Source organism: Centroberyx affinis, unplaced genomic scaffold (assembly GCF_046629955.1).
Source record: "Centroberyx affinis isolate AG114_WGS23_722 - 3 ecotype Tasmania unplaced genomic scaffold, CSIRO-AGI_Caff_v1 ptg003213l_1, whole genome shotgun sequence".
In the NCBI taxonomy this organism is placed as follows: domain Eukaryota; kingdom Metazoa; phylum Chordata; class Actinopteri; order Beryciformes; family Berycidae; genus Centroberyx; species Centroberyx affinis.
In genome coordinates, this window is record NW_027281250.1 from 69707 (window position 1) to 89859 (window position 20153).

Genomic DNA, 20153 nt, shown 5'->3' on the forward strand with positions numbered 1-20153 from the left:
AAATACAATAAAGATGATGCAAGCTTGGTTCAATCTCACAGCGGAATAATTCAACAAGTCAAAAGTGGCTTTGGATGTTCTGAAAGGCGGTGAAATAACTGTCGACTACAACCTTACAGAAATGTCATACACAGTGTCACCCCCATGAGTCTGTACGATGTCTGTCATGGTTGTATGGCCATTAGTCGGTGCATGAAAGCATATAATATGGCTAACCTCATCTGACACTAAAGGACAATGACAACTTTTGTGTGTGTGTGTGTGGGGGGGGGGGGGGGGGTAGTTTTTTGACATTCAGGAAGCCTTTTAATTCTCTTAAACTGATGTGACGTGATTTTTATTTTTTGCCACATCTCAGAAGTTTGCTTAAAGTTTGCTTGACAGTTGGATGGAAACACACAGCTAAAAATATGGACTGTGAGAGAAACAGGAAAACCAAGAGCCACCAACTGCCACCATGACTTCACCAAATAAGTCAAAATTTGATCTTGTATTGTTTATTGTCATTATAATTGAGAGCAAAGATAAAGCAAAAATCACCAGAAATTCTATTGACAGTCATAAAAATAAAAAAATATATATATCACATCAGGGGAGCATTTAAGGTCGATGTTTGGTGACCTACATCTAATAATTATCTTCATCAGTCAGAAATGTAGTCAATAGGATGGAAAGTATCAAGGAGTATGAGTAGTAGGAGTAAATGAAAAGAAAAAAGTAGTGGAGGAAGAAGCAGAAACAGAGAGAGGATGGTGACAGGAGGGAGGGATGGCTCGAGAGCGAAAGAGGATGTACAGTAGAGAGAACCGTGAAAGGATAAAAGAGAAACAGCACTGTCAGCGAGGATAGAGGAGGAGAAAAAGAGGGAGAGAGAGAGTCTGGAATGAGCGGATGAGAGGATGTAGAGGATAGAAAGAGAGAGAGAGAGAGGGAGAGAAAAAGAGACGGGGGTTGTTGAATGAGAGTGACGAGGTCTGCTTTTCATTGTAGGATGAAAGTCTATTTTGAGTAGAGCTGTGTGTGTGCGTGTGTGAGGAGGAAGAGCGTTGAGATAATAAGGAGAAGAGTTTGCCTTGTTTGTTTATACCTGGAGGAGGAGAGAGAGGGAGAGAGAAAGAAAGAAGGAAAGGTAATGTAACGTAATTTGGAGCGACTAAACAAATGCCGGTGCTTAAAGGTTCATTATGGGTTCAAATCAGGGCCAATATGTTTGAGTTGAAAAAGAAAAAGTTGTAAATGAAACAAAAATTATTGTAACCAAAAAGTAGTCATTGTAAGTTCAAATCAAGAACAAAAACCACGATGAACAAAATAATTATGGAGAGCAAAACAATCAGTTCTAAACCTGTAAAATATTAAGTTAATTAAAAATGCTGTTGACCAAATACATAAATTTAAAAAAACGGTCACGGGTTAGGTGATACACGACGTATCACGACCATCTTGACAAATGGGAACCTGTTGTCAGCAGCACTGATTCTCACCTGATGCAGTTCCTCTCTCAGTCCTCCTGGAGGAGGAGGAACTTGGTGAAAAGCACATCTATGCTTCTCACAGTGAGTTCTACATTTATGGCTGCCTGCACTGCACACCATGCCCCTACTCAAGATCATCTTGATGAATGGGAGCCAATCGTCAGAGCTGACTCTAAACTGAAGCTGTTCCTCCAGAACTTGGAGAAGGAGGCTGAACAATGTCCTTTTATATTCAAGACGGAAACGTTCAGCTCTTGTGCACAGATTGAGGCCGCTGCTGAAAGCTCTGTCCCCGTCCTGCATCAACCTGAATGTTGTGAGGGAACAAAAGTGACTGTCCTCTCTGCTGGACCTGACAGTAACTCCACCTCAGAGGAGGCTCTCCCCGTCTCTCTTGCTGAATACACCCTGATTCACCTGCTTAAGGAAGGATCAACCAACCTGCTTCAGGAGTCCCAGGCTCCAGCCATCCAGGTTGAAGTCAAAGCTCCACCAAGCCTTGTGGTTGAAACTGTAAAGGACACCAAGCATCTGTCCGGTCTGACCCTTGAAAAGACACTTCCACCCGTCCAACTGGTTGAACCTACAGGACCTCAGAGCTCCAGTGCCAAAGACAGCCTGTCAACAAAACCAAAGAAGAAGAAGCGTGGCTTCTTTTCTTGGTTATCCCGCATATTCCGGGGGAAGAACAAGAAATGTGCTGACAACATGGCTGCAACAGCAGAGACGCCGCTCCAACAGACCTGCCAGACAGAAGGAGAGCCAAAGCCCTGCTTGACTGCCCTCTCACCTGCAGTCCACTTCTGAACTCCTGTCATCTTCCTGTCCACTTTACACAGTTGAACAACTGAATCATTTTATTTGAATACATTTCTTTGCACACTACTGTTATATTGTCTTTGCGCATTTGCGCAATATCTGTTGGCCATTAACATTTTCTATACCTCTATTACTAACAATATAATCAATATTTATTCTAAATGTGGCTGTTTTTTCACTGAGAGTCCATTTTATTTTTAATATACCACATGTTTTCTGTAAAAAAAAAAAAATAATAAAAAATTATTATTATTATGGTAACTAGGGACAACAGGGAACAAGCACCAATAACATTTGTTTTGTCCCCCCTAATTACGTTATTGTACCCTGTAATTATTTTTTAAGTATGCAGTAATTACAAAAATAGTTACACCATAACTACCTTGTAGATCTCTCATAATTACAAAATTGTTACCCCTTAATTCCTGGACTTCTTCTGCTGTTGTTACTCTGTAACTACAGCATTGTTATTTTATTAGTACCCCATAATTACAAACTAGTTACACCGTAATTAGCGGGCTGTAAAATAAAGCGTTACCGGAAAGGTTGCCAGATGATGGTTAAGAAGAAAAGAACATAATTTGAACAGAGAGAAGAGGAAGAGAAGGGGGGGCAGGGGATAAGAGAGAGGAAAAGTGAGGATAAGAGAGAGGGAGATGATTGGAAAGAAAATGAGTTGGATAAAGAGAGAGGAGAGAGAGGTGGATGACAAAAAAAAAGGCAGGATGGGAGAGAAAACGGGGAGAAGAGAGAAGAATGGGGGCAAGAGCTAGGCTAGAAGTAATCAGATTACACTAATTTGATTGCAAAAAGTCACCTGTATTCCATTACAGTTATTGAGAAAAACAAAGAAATCAGATTACACGTTTCAAAAAGTGATTAGATAAGACAATTTGTTTGTGATATTATGGACATTTAACATTTTGAAACAACGCTTGTTTCTGATCTGTACTGCAGAATAAATTGCCTTTTCTCCCTAGAAACACATTGCGTTAGTGATTACTGAGAATCTGCAGCAGGTAAATCAGTGATCTGTAACCTTTCCACCCCTGCAGAGTAGCGAGGGATGAGAGAGAGAGAGAGAGAGAGAGAGGGGGAGGATGAGATGCAAGAGTGCAAGAGTGAGAGAGAAAACATGAGTGGAAGAGGAAGGGATGAGAGAGAGAGAGTGAGAGGATCAAGCTGTCGTCTGGACCATAAGCTGCTCAGACGAGTCATAAAAAGGAGTGTGAAATGATTGGTGACTCTGTGTGTGTGTGTGTGTGTGTGTGTGTGTGTGTGTGATGGGGGGGGGGCAGCATGACGCATTTTCTAAATGGTTAACCTCACAGCAGCGTACAGTGTGACTCGCTCTCGTTGCTGAGTTAATGTGTGTGTGTGTGTGTGTGTGAATATGATGCCTACTGTACAATCCATTTATTGATAGCGGCTGTATCAAACTGTAGAGTGTGTGTGTGTGTGTGTGTGTGACCCGTCTGGCAGTGTGTTGCTGTTGTCACACTTCTGCAGCTGTCAGAAGCAGATGCAAAACAGTCCTTCAGAGCATGTGTGTGTCTGTGCATGTAAGTGTGTGTGTGTGTGTGTGTGTGTGTGTGTGTGTCTGCCTAGTCGTCATCCTGTCAATCGATGAGACAAAGCCGCCTGCGGACTACAGATTGATGGGAGGGACACACACACACGCACACACACACTCCAAAATATATAAATACACACACATACACATACACATACACACACTGACTGCCTCAGAGGTACAGCTGTACAGCTGAGTGTTGATGTTCATTCACACATAAAGCAGCCATGGAAACTCTGATAATGAAACATTCCACCTTGCTTTTTGATTTAGTTTTTATTTTGCCTGTTTTATCAGATAGCCTAGTATATATTGGAGTGAAAAGAAGGAGAGAGAGAGAGAAAGAGAGAGAGAGAGAGAGAGAGAGAGAATGACATGCTTAGATGTAATCAGACTCAAATCTATAACATTACGTGATATGTCTGACTGAATCCCTATCTATCCAGTCTAGTGTTGATACACTGTACGCTCCTTCATGCATAAAACGACTCCTGTAGAGGGGAATGCTTGGAGCTGGACTCTCACATAATGATACATCAGAGCAATAATACATAAGCAGCATTTTGAGGCAATGAAGGAATTTCAATAGAATAATGACCAGCCGGATTTTTCTTGGCATTTTTGTTCTTTTAAGATCACTAAATTACCCACATTAATCCAGCTCCTGTATTGCCCATCTAAAGCCAGCTGTTCATGTATCCTGGTCCTATACCTGTCCCAAGACTTGACAGGACCAAATATCACTGCATCTCCTTCAGTCTGAAGTGGATATTTAGTGTTTAAGATCGGCTATTTTGTGAAAGGCGTATGCTGCTATCTGTTCTGATAAATTTCTTTCCTTCATATGGATGTTGTTTTCTTATAATAATAATGTGATACTTTATTGATCCCTGTAGGGAAAACCTCTTCCAGCCCAGGAGCTGGTAGGGATTCAGTGTCTTGCTCAAGGACACTTCGGCAGGGCAAACGCTTTGCTGTCATGACGTCTTGAACCTGATTCCTTTGATTAAACTGATTTGTCTCCCTACTGTCTGCACCACCCACCTCTGAATTAGAGGGAAAAAAGAGTGGAAGGAAAACCTTTGCCTTAAAATTCAATGTCAAATTCAATCAGCTCAAAACACATTAGACAGCAAAGAGTGGTGAATAATAGAAACTTTCCATTACAAATGAATGGGAGTTAAGTGGAAGTTAAGGTGGAAGTTAAGACCAAAATGCTGCAGCAAAATAAAGTATTGAAGAAACTGCAGAAATGACCTAATTAATGCATGTAACACTTATATAAAGCATCTCAGTCAGAAAGAAACCAAGAAACAGCCGAGGTTCAGCTCTGTAAGACAAAGTCGGGTATTTATTATTGGATGTTCAGTTATACACTTTATATTAATTATGAAGGAACAATAAAATATTACATCTGGATCTTTGTATAGTATTCCCTTTAACTCCGCCGGTCACATACACTACATATACAGTGTCAAGAAAGCTCACTATATAGCTTGTCTAATCTATATCGCATGCTTCCTTTCTCCCACTCTCTCCCTCCTCTAATGAACTGTCCAAACATTGCTTTCACTTTTAATTTGTCAAAAAGTAAAAGATGTGTCTCATGATTGAGTGAAACTGAAAGGAAGGAAGAGAGGGGAGAGAGAGAGAGAGAGAGAGAGCGAGAGAGAGAGAGAGACATGACATCCAGAAGCCTTAGGGTGGGCCTGAGGGAGAGAGTCGGACCAAATGTCTAATAAGAGTAAAGTCGAGGAGAAAGTGTGTGTGTGCGTGTGTGTGTAATGCTGAAGTGAGCATAGCGTCTAATGGTATAGTGCTGTAATTGTGTCAGAGTATATTAAAAGTATGATATTGTGAGTGTGTGTGTGTGTGTGTGTGTTTAAATGTGTGTTTTCAACATAAGCAGGGCAGAAAGAACAGGCTAACGCTCAAGGCTAACAAGAATCCGCCCCCAGGCTCCATTCTGGCGGGTAGGAAACTAGCTAACGGCGTTAGCATGCCGACTGTGCCTCTCTCTCCTCTCTGTGTCAAAGCAGTACAGTCCAAAGTCTGAGCACATAGGAAAGTGAACTAAAGCTGGTCTTTTTGTTGTTGTTTAACATGGAGGCCAGTACCCAGAATCAAAAGCTGATAACTAATTATGGTTATTATTATGGTTGCCTCATATTCATCTTTTAAAGGACTACACTGAGTTTTTTGGGAGTTTGGCCCATTGGTCACCTTACCCAATATGTGATGAGATGATTGGCACCAAAATCATTTCTGTGTCTCTGGCAGATAGTTGTCCGGTGCACAGCTAACGTTTAGCATATAGTATGTTAAGTAATCATAGGCGGTTAGCATTATCTAAAGTATGAAGATAGGCCTTTTAGTAATCCAAAGTTCATTCTGTGGCCTGTAGATTCATAACTTGTGAAAGCAAAGTCTCAATCTTCATCTTTAGTGAAGTCCATTACGAATCAACAGTGCAAAAACTTTAGCTGTCTAGCTAACTTTGCTAACTTTCTTCTGAAAGTTCTGCTCCAAATCTCACAGGAAGAGTGTTCTGCTATTGAATGTAGTTAAAAAAAAACTAAAAAAAAACGCTAGTCACCTATCTACAGAAGTATCTACCAGATTCACAGAGATGATTTTGGCGCAAATCTTCTTTTCATATATTGGGTAAGATGACCAATGGGCCAAACTTCTAAAAACACCATATTAGACTGTACAGCAGATGATTCAACAGCAAAAAAAGACTTGAACTTTATCTCACAGTCACAACACACTACTGAGCTATTGACTTTAGCTACATAAATGAATCCAGCAGTTCCACCTGTGAACTGTCTTGTTTTGTAATTTTTTCACATTTCTGCACCTACCTCTAAAATTAAAGCCACTGGCAGCTAATCTAGAAACAACAACCTGTGTTTCTACAATAGAGTAAGAGCCTACAGACCAGGGCAAAAAGCATTTGAACCACTAGTGGTTTCTGAGATTTTTCATTTTCTTACAGATTTTCTTAATAACTTTACACATGAGAATTATATTTTTCTTATGGTTCTCTTAAATTACACTTTTCTTATCCCATGAGCACCTGTGGAGTTTGTTTGAAACTGCAATGCACTCCATGTCCTGTTGTTAGCTTTGAGGTTTCATCAGACTTCCTGGCAAAACTTGCGGTTTGTGAGGAAATATTACTCTTGCCAGGTAATTCGTGACCTTGGATTTCTAAGGTTCTAGCTGACATTTTGGTAAAGAATGAGTCATTTATACAATGTAACTCTAGAATCAGGTCTTTACACGAGGCTGAAGTCAGGTTTTGGCTGACATCTTAAATTAGTTTGGCTCTATGGAATGTGATGACTTAAACCCCGATATATAAAGCTTTTCTGAATGTCGGTAGAACCGAATAATTCCAAGCTCAAGTGCAAATAAAGCCTTCCCCGTGTCTTTGCTTCTCTTCAAATATTCAAAATGTGCTCAACCACTCTTTTGCCCAGGTCCAGTACCTACTAAAAATAAACAACTAACTTTAGACGAAGGTAAAAATCGTTGGAAAGTGGTTGTATTGGTGTCCAGGTCACAGGGAAAGGAAAGTTTTTACAAACATTAAAAAAACACAGAAGAGAATGATAAAAGTGCATTAACAACATAAAGACTTTCTCAGCTGAAAGGGGGTTATCTTACATCCCGTTATTGAAAAAAAAGGGATATTTCACCCCAAAAATACATGATAAAACTCTGAGTACCTAGTTATAATGTACAAGTCAGATTCAAAGACAACTAGAAGTGTTATTTTAAATACTTGAGATGGGCTTGATTTTGGTTAACTTAAGCAGGGTTCACACATTCAACAGTGTTGTCGTTGGTTCTGCTGCCTGGGAGGATAGCATGGACTTTTTGGCGAATAAGCCTTTTGATTTATATTGCAGTGGGAGATTGGTAGCAGCTTCACCTCTGGGTGTACAGTAATTAGTTTACTACAGTACATATAGACCCTTTAGCTGTTGGTGTACAAAATGAGACAGCATAGCAACATCTCAACAGGATTTACATACACACTGTTGCACACTCTGTACTGGACATCCAGAGCGGAAATGGCTCACAATCTTCTCATTGCACAACATTAAGAACTTAGGAAAGTGGCGACCCCACTAGCTTCCTACTGGTCATCTATGGACTAAACACACTGGCTACAAAAAAGATGTGTGAGCTCCAACCTGGATGCCAGCTCTTGAGAAACCCTGTTGCAGGACGAAGCAGAGCTCCATGAAACTTACAAACTGCATTTTGAATGGTTGATCTGACATCAGGTTTGGCTGGACACTCTCTTGGCTAATCTGATTTAAAGTCATATTTTTCCACACAAACATGGCTTTGAGGCATTGAGGAAACAACAGTCACAAGTGACACCACAAATAAAGTTTACAGACCGCCGGTTGTTCTAGCAACCTGCGCAGACGCCTCTTTGCACCGACAACTTAAATAAATCACTCATAACAAAAGAAAAAGTTAAAAGTTGTTAAAATACCATTTAAATAGATGATGACTCTGATGATAATGGAGTACAAGGGGTGTATGTGGAGGGGGGGGGGGGATAATCAGACAGACAGGCAGCCAGTGCTTATTGAAGGAGGAAGATGGGAGGATGAGGAGAGAACAAGAGGGGACTTGTTTTATTATCTTTCACTTTCTAGAAAGCAGTTGAATCTCATCCAAACAAAAAACTGTCCACCTCTACTTCTAAAAAACAGTCACTATCCCGTCTTTCCTCATCCTTCCCTCCTCCCTCTCTCTCCAGCACTTGTGGTCAGTAGTAAAATTCATGTGAAACTAAACGTATACACTGAATACATATACACAGAGACCCATCATTATACCCCTCATACTGGAAAAAAAAACAAGAAAAAAAAGAAAACTTTTTAACATTTTGCTTAGCTTAGGAAAAACATAGCTATCCAGTAATGGATGAAAACAGAGCAAACGAAATGCAAAATGCAAACAAGAAGCTTTGACAGACAGAAAAGGCAGATATTGAAGTTAAAGTACCGTTTGGTTTGTGTGTCACAATCTTATACGTCTGATATTTTGGTTTGTGTGGAATATTGTAGCGTGCTGTATGAACTGTGCAGTATATTTTAAAGGGCATATTCCCCCTAAAATAGAATGTACATAGCTTATTCCTATGACTGTAGACAATTCAATCTAGACTTTAGTCTCTACTAAAGCTGGATTTTTCACACTGGTGAGAGATCTGTTTGAATTTTGAGGCTTTGATATCCAGAAATGTCAGTAAACTGCACACTCCTCGGACCTAAATGTCTTCTTATTAGTGTCTAGTGTAGCAGAGTCCAGCTTTCTCTGGAGGGAAGTTCTGATTGGTCACTTGCTGTGTGTAAGATGGATGATTTTTACATAGAAAACTTGCCTTGTGCAGCTTTAAATCATCATCAATAATGATTGAACTGTCTATTATCACAGGAAGAAAATATGTGAATTGTATCCTGGGCTACAGTATATGATGTCTTTCACCAGGGTGCGAATGAGGAAAGCCAAGTGCACCAACGCGCACACACACACACACACACACACACACACACACACACACACACACACACACACACACACACACACACACACACACACACACACAGAAAGACACAGGCGTCGAGCTTCACACTTTCCATTTAGTAGGAGGTATTATAGTCCCAAAAAAGCAGATGTCTTCTCATGAGATTAACCTCTGACACACCCACACACACACATACCCTTGCAGAGTTCGGTAATCTCAGATTTTTGGAAAATTATTAAGATTCCTCTCTAAAGTGTGTGTTGGTGTGTTTTTCAAACAGAGAGTGGATTGGATGAAGCAGGGATTTTAAAGACTTATTCACTTTGCCCTTCATCCTGGAGAGTTTTAGCCTCTGAACCAATATAGTGTGTGTGTGTGTGTGTGTGTGTGTGTGTGTGTGTGTGTGTGTGTGTGTGTGTGTGTGGTGCGTTGACACCACTCTCATGGAGGCATCAGCACAGTGTGCTCTTTGGTACATAGTGTCCATGATTATCTGTGTGCATGTGTGTGTGTGTGTGTGTGTGTGAGGGAGAGAGAGAGAGAGAGATGTCTGCTTACACACATGCCTCTAGAAAGTCAAAGTGTTGCATCACTCTCTCTCCCCGCCCTTCTTTGCTTAAACACACACACACACACACACACACACACACACACACTAGTGTGTCCAGATGGGTGACTCCTGACCCTGGATTCTGATTGGAGGTTAAAGGCCAGAGACTTATCCTGACCAATGACGCTGCAAAGCCTGGCTAGACAGGGTGTGTGTGTGTACGTGTGTGTGTGTGTATCATAGGATAACCTGGCTGAATAACGTGCAGCCATTGATTAAAACACACAGTTTAGACAGCAGCACCCCTTGCTGGTCAGCTACTGCCATTACAACTAAAACTTTAGATTTTTAAAAAATGTTAAAGTTTAAAAATTCAAACCGTGTTTTCCTTAATTTTCCTGATTTCTGATTATAAAAGCTTTTGGTTGCTAGATTAAAATTCTCAAACTGTAGCACTGAAATTCCTTGAGAATTTCCTCTCTGGGTTTTGATCTTTATGACAGAGTGGAGAAGACATGTGGTTTCCTTGATTGCAGAAGTATTCTGACCGTTCATTTGTAGCATACAGAGGCTATGTTCTACATAGTTCCCGATGTATTTATAGGTCCAACCCATGACAAAGCAATGCAAAAGGTCAAATGTTGTGTAAACTCATTAAAAAAAAAAGAACTGAGAATCACTTGGACCAATCATATGTAAGGAATCACATCAGCCCAGGCTTTGGAGAAATCTGTATGTTACGAATAATTAAAATACTTCATTAACAAAGTCAACCACATGACTTGCAGTTCTCAAAAAATAAAAAGCCTGAACCAAGAAACACAGTGTGTACCAAACATTTCTCCCACCTGCCTATTCTTCCCTACACATTTTAAAGCTTTCCATTACAACAAAGGGAGTCAAAGAGGTTAAAGTGGAGTTAGCTGAATGCTGATTGGCTGGAAGAAAATGAGAATGATGAAAAGAAAACATTATGAAAGGGTATAAAATGTTAAAAGCAACAGGCAAAAAAGACGAGGAAATGTAAAAAAAAAAAAAAGTTGTTTTTGACTCATGGAATCGTCCAACAAGACGCATGATGTATAGTCTGACAAAAAAACATCAACGTCAAAATAAAAAACAAAAATAAAGCTCTGTAGACAAGAACAAGTGATAACAAAAGAAACAAAAAAGAATAAAATTAGTTAAAGTAAATACCCCATATCATTACTATCCCACATTATTATCATTATAGACCCCAGTTGAGTGTATGCGTTTGTTTTCTTTTTTACATGGATTCATTTTAACTGAACGACATCTCGGCCTCTGATAGGACGGGGGTGGTGGACGAGGAAGTGGAGTCGGCCAGTGAGGCGGTGCTATTGTCCAGGCTCCTGTTCCACCCGCTCCGGTTGGGCGTGGAGGGGAACGAGGGCGTGGAGCAGTTGGAGGGCGGGCCCGAGCCGGAGCTGGGGCTGCTGTGATTGGACAAGGGCGAGAAGAGGGCGTCGCTGCGGAGGCCTTTGCTCTGGAGTTCCGCCTGCAGGTGCTGGCGGATTTCCTCCGGCAGGTGCTGAAACTCCGCCTCCAGATCCCTCTCCAGCTGAGACTGGAGCTGCAGAGAGATGGGCGAGACGGGAAGAGAGGACAAGAGATGTTAGAAAAAAAAGTCAGAAATGTTTCCAGTTTCCATGTTGAGTCTCAAAACTTCATAATCACTGATGTCAAACGTGAAAGTGCGTTTGGGGAAAGTGAATGAGTGACGGTGCATTGACACTAGAAAAACCGCTGCCTTAACTGCATTTTATGCTGATAATGAGGGTCACAGGATGTTCACTTTGTCTCCATAATGACCAGCTGCCACTATCAGCAGAAACTACTTATGTCCAAATCTCAAACACTAAGCAGAAACTCCCACAGCAGAGCCTGTGTGCTCCATATACTGACTCTTTTCTACCCATACTCTCCCCATTTCCACTCTGGTTGCTGCTGTCATACACTGTCAGCCTCTTCTTTTTCATTCTGAGTAGTAGTCGGCTCGCAAAAAAAGTGGTCAATGTCATTCCTCTAAAAAGTTGAACTGTTCGACTTTAGAAAGAAAAAAAAACTGAGACGGGGTGCCTTTCCAAAGCAGCTGCTCCCCACTGACTTTCATGTATAAAAAGGCACTGGCAGTCTGAAACAAGCTGAACAGTGTGAACATGCACTCTGCCTTCCCTCAACAGCTACCATCCAGGTGCCCTTGACTGGAAAGCTCCCAGCTGCGAATGTGAATCAGTGTGTTGCTGGAAGAAAGCATGTGTGTGCTCAGTCGACTTTCCCTGGGTAAATAAAGTTTAATGAAAAAAAGCTAGCTCTTGAATAGGAAAAATAACAGTACTTCAAGCAGAGGTATGACTGTGTGTGTGTGTGTGTGTATGTGTATATATACAGTATGTATGTATGTCTGTGTGTGTGCGTGTGTGTGTGTGTGTGTGTGTGTGTGTGTGTGTGGGCTCACCACTGGATGGTCCTCGTCTATGTGTTGCAGCACTTCCCTCTGTTTCAGCATCAGCTTGTCCTGTCTCCTGGTCTGGGCCTCCTCCAACTGGGGTGGGAGGAAAGAAGGGAGGGAGGGAGGGAGGGAGGGAGTAAGATTTAGGAAGGGAGAAGGAAGGAAGAAAGGACAGGAGCAAGATTTAGGAAGGGGGAAGGAAGGAAGAAAGGACAGGAGGAAGATTTAGGAAGGGAGAAGGAAGGAAGAAAGGACAGGAGGAAGATTTAGGAAGGGGGAAGGAAGGAAGAAAGGACAGGAGGAAGATTTAGGAAGGAGGTAAAGAAGGACGAAAGGATGAAGGAAGATTTAGGAGGAGGGAAGGAAGGAAGAAAGGATAAGAGGAAGATTTAGGAAGGAGATAAGGAAGAAAGACAGGATAAGAGGAATATTTAGGAAGCAGGCAATTAAGAAAGAAAGGATAATAGGAAGATTTAAGGAGGCAATGAAGAAAGACAGAGTAGCAGTGATAGTGGATAGAGAGAAAGGAGGATGAGGAGAAGTAGATAGGTAGTGAACAGCAGAATGAGGAGGGGAGAATGGAGGGATTAAGTGGAAGCAGGGAAGAAAAGAAAATATGAGAGGGATATAAAGTCATGGGTTGAGAAAGGGAGGGAGAGAAGGAGGGAAGGATGGCCAAGGCAGATTAGGAAGCAGAGAGATTGGCAAATAAGTGAGGGAGAGAAAACGATGACATTTGTGGAGGGAAGAAAGAAAAGGGTGGAGGGATAGAGAGATGAGGAGGGGGGAAGGGAGTAAGAGAGAGAGAGTAAAGTTGATGACAAAGGCAGAAAAATGTACTGAGAAGTAGATAAATGGACACTCTCAAGGACTACTGGAGATAAGAGCGTGTGTGTGTGTGTGTGTGTGTGTGTCTGTGTATACTTACCCTGCGGATTAAGGTGACAGAGTCTTGAATATGTTTCCTGTTAATCTCATTCAGTTCCCTATAGAGAGATAGAAAGACACAGAGAGAGAGGGACAAAGATAAAGGGAAAAAAAGGGAGAAAAAGAGTTTGAATGAGAATAATTCTGACAGTCCTAATATCCCATACACATCACGAGCTTCACTCAGAAAGACGGACACATAAACACACACACACTTACGCTTCGGCCTTGTCTTTGTCGTGGCTCTTGGCTTCGCTGATGCTGTTCAGTCTCTTCCTGTCCAGGATCTTCTGTAGCTCTTTCTTCTCCCTGGACACACAGTCACAGTATCAACATTACATCCATCCAACAACTTTAATGCCAGATTTCACTTTGGTAGAAGATTGTTAATCATTTCAGCACTTAGATCATCATGAGATTTTCCTGACGCAATGCAGAGTTTATATTGACTGGTACATTATTATTAGTACATTATCCCACCTATTACACAGCTATTTGACCATGACCATTTGGCCATGATTTTATCATAAGCTAAAGTAATTTACAGGCTTCCACCAAAAAATCTGTCGCTAGCATCCATGGCTACACTGTAGCTGAACTGTAACCATAGAAACGTCTGTCGCTAGCATCCATGGCTACACTGTAGCTGAACTGTAACCATAGAAACGTCTGTAGCTAGCATCCATGGCTACACTGCAGAAGAACTGTAACTATAGAAACGTCTGTAGCTAGCATCCACGGCTACACTGAAGCAGAACTGTAACCATAGAAACGTCTGTAGCTAGCATCCACGGCTACACTGAAGCTGAACCGTAACCATAGAAACGTCTGTAGCCAGCATCCACGGCTACACTGAAGCAGAACCGTAACCATAGAAACGTCTCTAGCTAGCATCCACGGCTACACTGAAGCTGAACCGTAACCATAGAAACGTCTGTAGCCAGCATCCACGGCTACACTGCAGCAGAACCGTAACCATAGAAACGTCTCTAGCTAGCATCCACGGCTACACTGAAGCTGAACCGTAACCATAGAAACGTCTGTAGCCAGCATCCACGGCTACACTGCAGCAGAACCGTAACCATAGAAACGTCTGTAGCCAGCATCCACGGCTACACTGCAGCAGAACCGTAACCATAGAAACGTCTGTAGCCAGCATCCAGGGCTACACTGAAGCAGACCCGTAACCATAGAAACGTCTGTAGCTAGCATCACGGCTACACTGAAGCTGAACCGTAACCATAGAAAGGTAAACAAATCCAGTAAGATTAGCAGAAGACGCTGGTCGTAATAATAATATGAAGAAGAAGAAATAAAGGCAAAAAAAGGGAGGTGTTGTCACTCTTGTCACAACGTCAAACATTTTACTAGTCTCCCAGTGGGCCCCAGTGAGTTCCTCCTGTCCAAATGTTTGCTTGTAGTTTCTAACCTGTGACCGAACACAGTGAAGAAGCAGCACTTACTTCTCACAGGTCTCCCTGAGCTTCTTCAGCTGCACTGCTTGACATTCATGGGCCGTCTCCTTCAGCTTCTGGAAGGCCTGAAAACACACCGCCGCACAGGGCCGGTCAGCGCATCGGGGTGTGTGTGTGTGTGTGTGTGTGTGTGTGTGTGTAGCTCTTGTAGGTGTAAGTAAGTGACAGAACAAAGTTTCTTAGAGGTCAGTTTATATCACACTCTGTATGTGTGTATATATTCAGGGATTTATAGAAGGAAAGTGTCGCTGTGTGTGTGAGTGTGTGTGTATGCAAATGTCTGGGAGGAATGGGGTGTGTCAGTCTGTCTGTGTGTATTTGCCTTTGTATGACTTTCATAGTGTGTGTGTGTACATATGTGTGTGTGTTTGCCCCTAAGAGGAGCGTGTTTCTGTATGCACTCCTCGTACAATTTTATGTGTTTATATGTGTGTATTTCTCGTGTGTGTGTGCGTGTGTGTGTGTGTGTGTCCTCCCTACCTCCTGCAGGTGTGTTTGTTTCTTCTCTCTCTCCAGTGTGTGTTGTTGCTGTCGTAGTTTCAGGAGGTCCTGCATCTGCCATTCCCTCAGCTGGACCGTCTGCTTCTGAAGCTCCTGATCCAACGCTGTCAGCTGCTTCTGCACCGGCTCCTGGGACTCGCTGAACGCGCACACACACACACACACACACACACACACACACACAAATGCATAAATACATACAGGAAAAACACAAGTTATGGAACTGGGTCAGGTTTAGTCAACTGCAATTTTATCATCATTTGTGGGGGGTTTTTTACCTTTCCTGTACAAATAAAAGTGAAACTTTCCCTCCCTACAATCTCTTTTGCTTCTTCTTCTTGAGACATTTTGACTGTTTTCACATCTCCCTCCTTCCATCCATTCATTCATTCATTTCTATCCTTCTGTCTTTATATTATCCATCCATCCATGCTTATCATCTTGTCTTTCCTCCTTCCCTTCCTACATCCTCTGTTCATACTCTTTGAGGATTTGTTCTCCCTGTTCTGCTCTCTTAATTTTTCTATCCATCCATCCATCCCTCCATCCCTCCTTACTTCTTCTTGAGGCTGCGTTTGAGGTTTTTCTCCATCTGACTGCGTCTCCTCTGGGTGTCGGACTGAAGCTGGTTACACCGACTCTTCTGCTCCTTACTCCGAGTCCACACCTTCACTCACACACACACACACACACACACACAAATTCAGATATACACAAACACATACAGATTTGATTCACAAAATAAAAGCACACAGAATTGTGAATCTTTTTAACTTGTGTCAAATGCTATAACATTTATTGTTCACATCTAGTTTTATATAGAGATGAAGAATTCCATATACAAATTGCTGAGTGGACAAATTGTGAATTTGATGAATGCTTATGTGTATATCATTATTTGTGTGTGTGTGTGTGTGTGTGGTGTACCTTCTTAAGGTGTTTTTTGTGCAGCTCTTTCAGCTCTTTGCACTGTTTCTTCAGCAGTTTCACATAGTTCTTCTGCTGCTTCAGGTCCTCTATAGACTGGACCTGGAGGTCTGAGAGAGAGAGAGAGAGAGAGAGAGAGAGAGAGAGAGAGGAGAGAGAGAGAGAGAGAGAGAGAGAGAGAGAGAGAGAGAAATTAACATAGATGTTGATGATTATGTGCCTTTATGTAGTACATATTTTCAAACCAAATACTTTAATTAATCATCATAATATTGTTTAAATGTAAATTGTTTCCTTACTTATTTGACTGTTCAATATGCCTGAATTAATGCTTAAATGTTGCTTATGTCTGAATTAATGCTTAATGTTGCTTATGTCTGAATTAATGCTTAAATGTTGCTTATGTCTGAATTAATGCTTAAATGTTGCTTAAACAGAAAATTATACAAAGCACATTTCTGGGTGAAAATGGATGTGCTGGAATGACCTTACCTGACAGAACAGTGGCTATGAGGTCCTCCTTCTGACCTGATGAGACACACACACACACACACACACACACACCACACAGGACAGACGCGCAGGAGGAGAGGCAGACAGACGTGTGAATGGACGATGGGGAAATGGATCAGGTGTAAACAGCAGAACACATCTTGCCTGATGCAACAAAACAATATTCATGGGTTTAATGGTTTAAAGCATAATTTGATCTTGTATTGAGTCCTAAAATTATTTTTCTTACATGAAAAATAGGGTGAGATAACTTCAACTGTTTCCAGTACTGCTGGACAAGACCTAAACTAGACTTAAGATGGATATTTTTGCAGTGCAGATACAACCACAGACACATTGCAAGCAACTGCTGATTGTGTTGAATCACAGTATTTAGCTAATGTTAACGCCCAACACCGCTCCTTGACGGTACAAACACACATGGCAGGTAGGCAGCCTTGCTCACAGGCACTTCAGCATTATTGGACACTGCTGCTTCTGTGGTACAATCCACCAACCCTTTGACTACTAACCAGGCTCCCAAACCAACCTGGCAACCTGCTGCCCAACAATATACCACAATTCAGGTTGAATAGACTAAGTAAAGCCTTATAGCACTACTGTTTTACATGGTGTCAAAGAGGAAAGGATGTGTCTCACAAGGACTGGTAGTGTTGTATAACACACAGCATGTTACACCACATACTGATCTGATCTATTACTTTTTACACATAGACCCAGGGATACAGTTGAGGGTAAACCCACATAAACTCAGTTTACTTTTTACTTTTACTTCAGTTTTAGGCTGCCATAAATCATAATGATGTAAATTCATAGTACACATCATCGTAAGCGGTATCAAACTGACGGAAGTTATATAAGGGAGGGAAAAAGCCAAAATGAATAATGTGCTGAAGGCTTTATTGCTTTTTGTTTCTATTGGAGGTTGATTGCCCTATGATGATCACTTACTGCAGTTTGTGTACCCACCTTTTTATTTACCACTACATGGCTGTATAGAGCTAAACCACTAGTTTGGAGGTGTTTTCTGGCATTTTACACATGGCTCTTCTTGATATGTGATTTTAGTACTGGGAAAACTGACTCCATTTTAGCCTATAACCTATCAGCCTTATTTCCAATACCAGTAGTGGTGCATCCCTAATAATATCTTGGTTGTTTGTGCTAGCTTGAGTGTAGAAGGCTGAGTGGTGCCTCTGGTGTTTTGAATCCTCTGTTGACTTTGTATTGATTTAGGATGCAGAAGTCTCTTTACACAAGAGCACAAGTGTGAATCAGTGCGGAGAAGAGGGATTTAAGGGAGGTGTGGGTGTTTATATAGCATGTCTGTCTGTGTGTGTGAGTGTGTGTGTGGTGTGTGTGTGTGTGTGTGTGTGTGTCAGTAAGTGACAGAACAAGGTCAGTTTATGACGCACTCTGTCTGTGTGTACATAAATTCATAGGTGGAATATATTTACCTGGTCCAGGTGGGCTGATGATGTCAGAGACTTCTTCCAGTGAGGCAGGGGCCAGGTTGTGTAAGGGGGAGGGGAGTCGACCTCCCTGAATGATGTCACTCTCCTTCCGTCTCCCCTTCTTTGGGCTGGTCTGGCACATGCTGCATGGAGGGAGGGATGGAGAGAGAGAGAGAGAGTGAAGAGAGGAGAGAGAGAGAGAGAGAGAGAGAGAGATACATTAAAGTTATCATAAACTATAGCTAAGATGAAACTAGGTGTTAAGAACATTGTTGTAAACTGAAATAAAAATAAAAACAAGACTTTGTGAAAAACCTAAAACTGAACTACAACTATTTTTTCTACTTATAAAACTATAATAAGTAAATAACTAAGATAAAACAAAAATCTAGGGGAGAGAGAGAGTAACAGCAAGTTACTGATCAAGAGATACAGTGAAGAAGTGCCCAAGGCTTCCAACATACTCTTCATGAGCAAAAATGACATCATGCACACACACACACACACACACACACACACACACGCTCTGACCACCCTGGAGTGAGGGGGGGTCGATTAGACTGTTATTGTTAAACACACAGACATAAGCGTCTCACCTCGCTGATGTCCTCTATGAGAACAGCCAGCTGTCTGTCTCTCTGGTCCAGCAGACTGACATGCTTAATGGGGTTGGTCAGGGCCTCTGCGTACTCTGGAACACACACACACACACACACACACACACACACACACACACACGCACACACCAGAGTACATAAATGCCAGTTATCTTTGAGCTCGTATCATCTTGACTTTGACTTTTGCCTTCCTGAGCCTCAGTGCAGACCAGTCAGGAGGGCAGAAGCAGGGGTTATGGGTAGTGTAGTGGAAGTGTGCTGTTCTTACCCCTGGTGTTCATTAGGGATGTAGTCCTGAGCCTCAGTGTAGACCAGCAGGGAGGGCAGGAGGAGGGGCTGGTTCAGCTCGTTCTTCAGGTTGATGTAGTGGTAGCCTAGAAGACACACAGAACCACGTAACTAACCACTGTCTGTTGGACTCAGTGTTTTAACAGGCTCTTAGGAGAAGGTGAAGTGGTGTTACTGTGTCTGACAATGATAATAAGCCCATTCCTAGACTTATGTGAGATTTTTTTTATGCAATTAAGTCTTTGACCGGGAAACACTGATTGCTTGCTGTACTGCAAATGGCACAGCTAAATTTTCCTTGCTGACAAAGCCAGCAACCACTGCCATCAGTGCTCAGCTCATGGAAAACAAATGGACCCCTCCAGTTGCTTGCAGTTAAGATACTTGGCCAGTGTGTGTGTGTGTGTGTGTGTGTGTACTGACCAGTCTAATGGCGGACACAGGGAGGATGCGGTGGCCGATGAACTTGCCGTTCTCCTCAAACCCGCTATCCTCAGAGAGGCAAGGGTAGGGAGGACCACCTGGAGAGATGTAAGTTAGTTAAGTGGGAAAGAACGAAAGAGTTAGCAAAGGAGAGAGGTGAAGATAGAGAATGAGAGAAAGACCAATAGATTTGAAAGACATTTGAGAATCACATTGTAGGGAAAATGACTAAAAATGACTTGAAATGTTTTCCTACCGGTGAGACTGTTCTGGCAAAAAAGTAACAGTTTTATATGCCTTTATGGTCAGAAAAGGAAGGGAACAAGCTAGGTGTGTGTGTGTGTGTGTGTGTGTGTGTGTGTGTGTGTGTGTGTGTGTGTGTGCGCTACCTTATTGACGACGAACATGTCATCCTCCCAGACGGGGTCCAGCGAGTTCCCATTGGACGTTCGGGTTCTGTACTTCCTCTTGTGTCGGCAGGAAGGCCAAATATTTCCACTTCCGCATACACGCCCACCTTCTTATCGGTCAGGAACTGGCCTGAGATCACTGGTGCAGGTTGGATTAGAATATATAGTGAG

At 42.0% G+C, this 20153-nt stretch overlaps 1 protein-coding gene across 1 annotated transcript; it reads right to left on the minus strand.

The window, feature by feature from the left end:
• Window positions 1-5200: 5200 nt before the first annotated feature.
• Window positions 5201-19230, minus strand: LOC139660102 (1-phosphatidylinositol 4,5-bisphosphate phosphodiesterase beta-1-like). Its single transcript, XM_071538159.1, has 12 exons — window positions 19131-19230; window positions 18841-18935; window positions 18248-18387; window positions 16770-16805; window positions 16278-16387; window positions 15908-16017; window positions 15330-15489; window positions 14838-14914; window positions 13594-13683; window positions 13376-13433; window positions 12454-12540; window positions 5201-11568 (listed from the first exon to the last, which is right to left on the minus strand). Exons 3-12 carry the CDS (start codon window positions 18384-18386, stop codon window positions 11257-11259), a joined length of 1179 nt encoding a protein of 392 aa, XP_071394260.1. The 5' UTR covers window position 18387; window positions 18841-18935; window positions 19131-19230; the 3' UTR covers window positions 5201-11256.
• Between the last annotated feature and the right edge of the window lie 923 nt (window positions 19231-20153).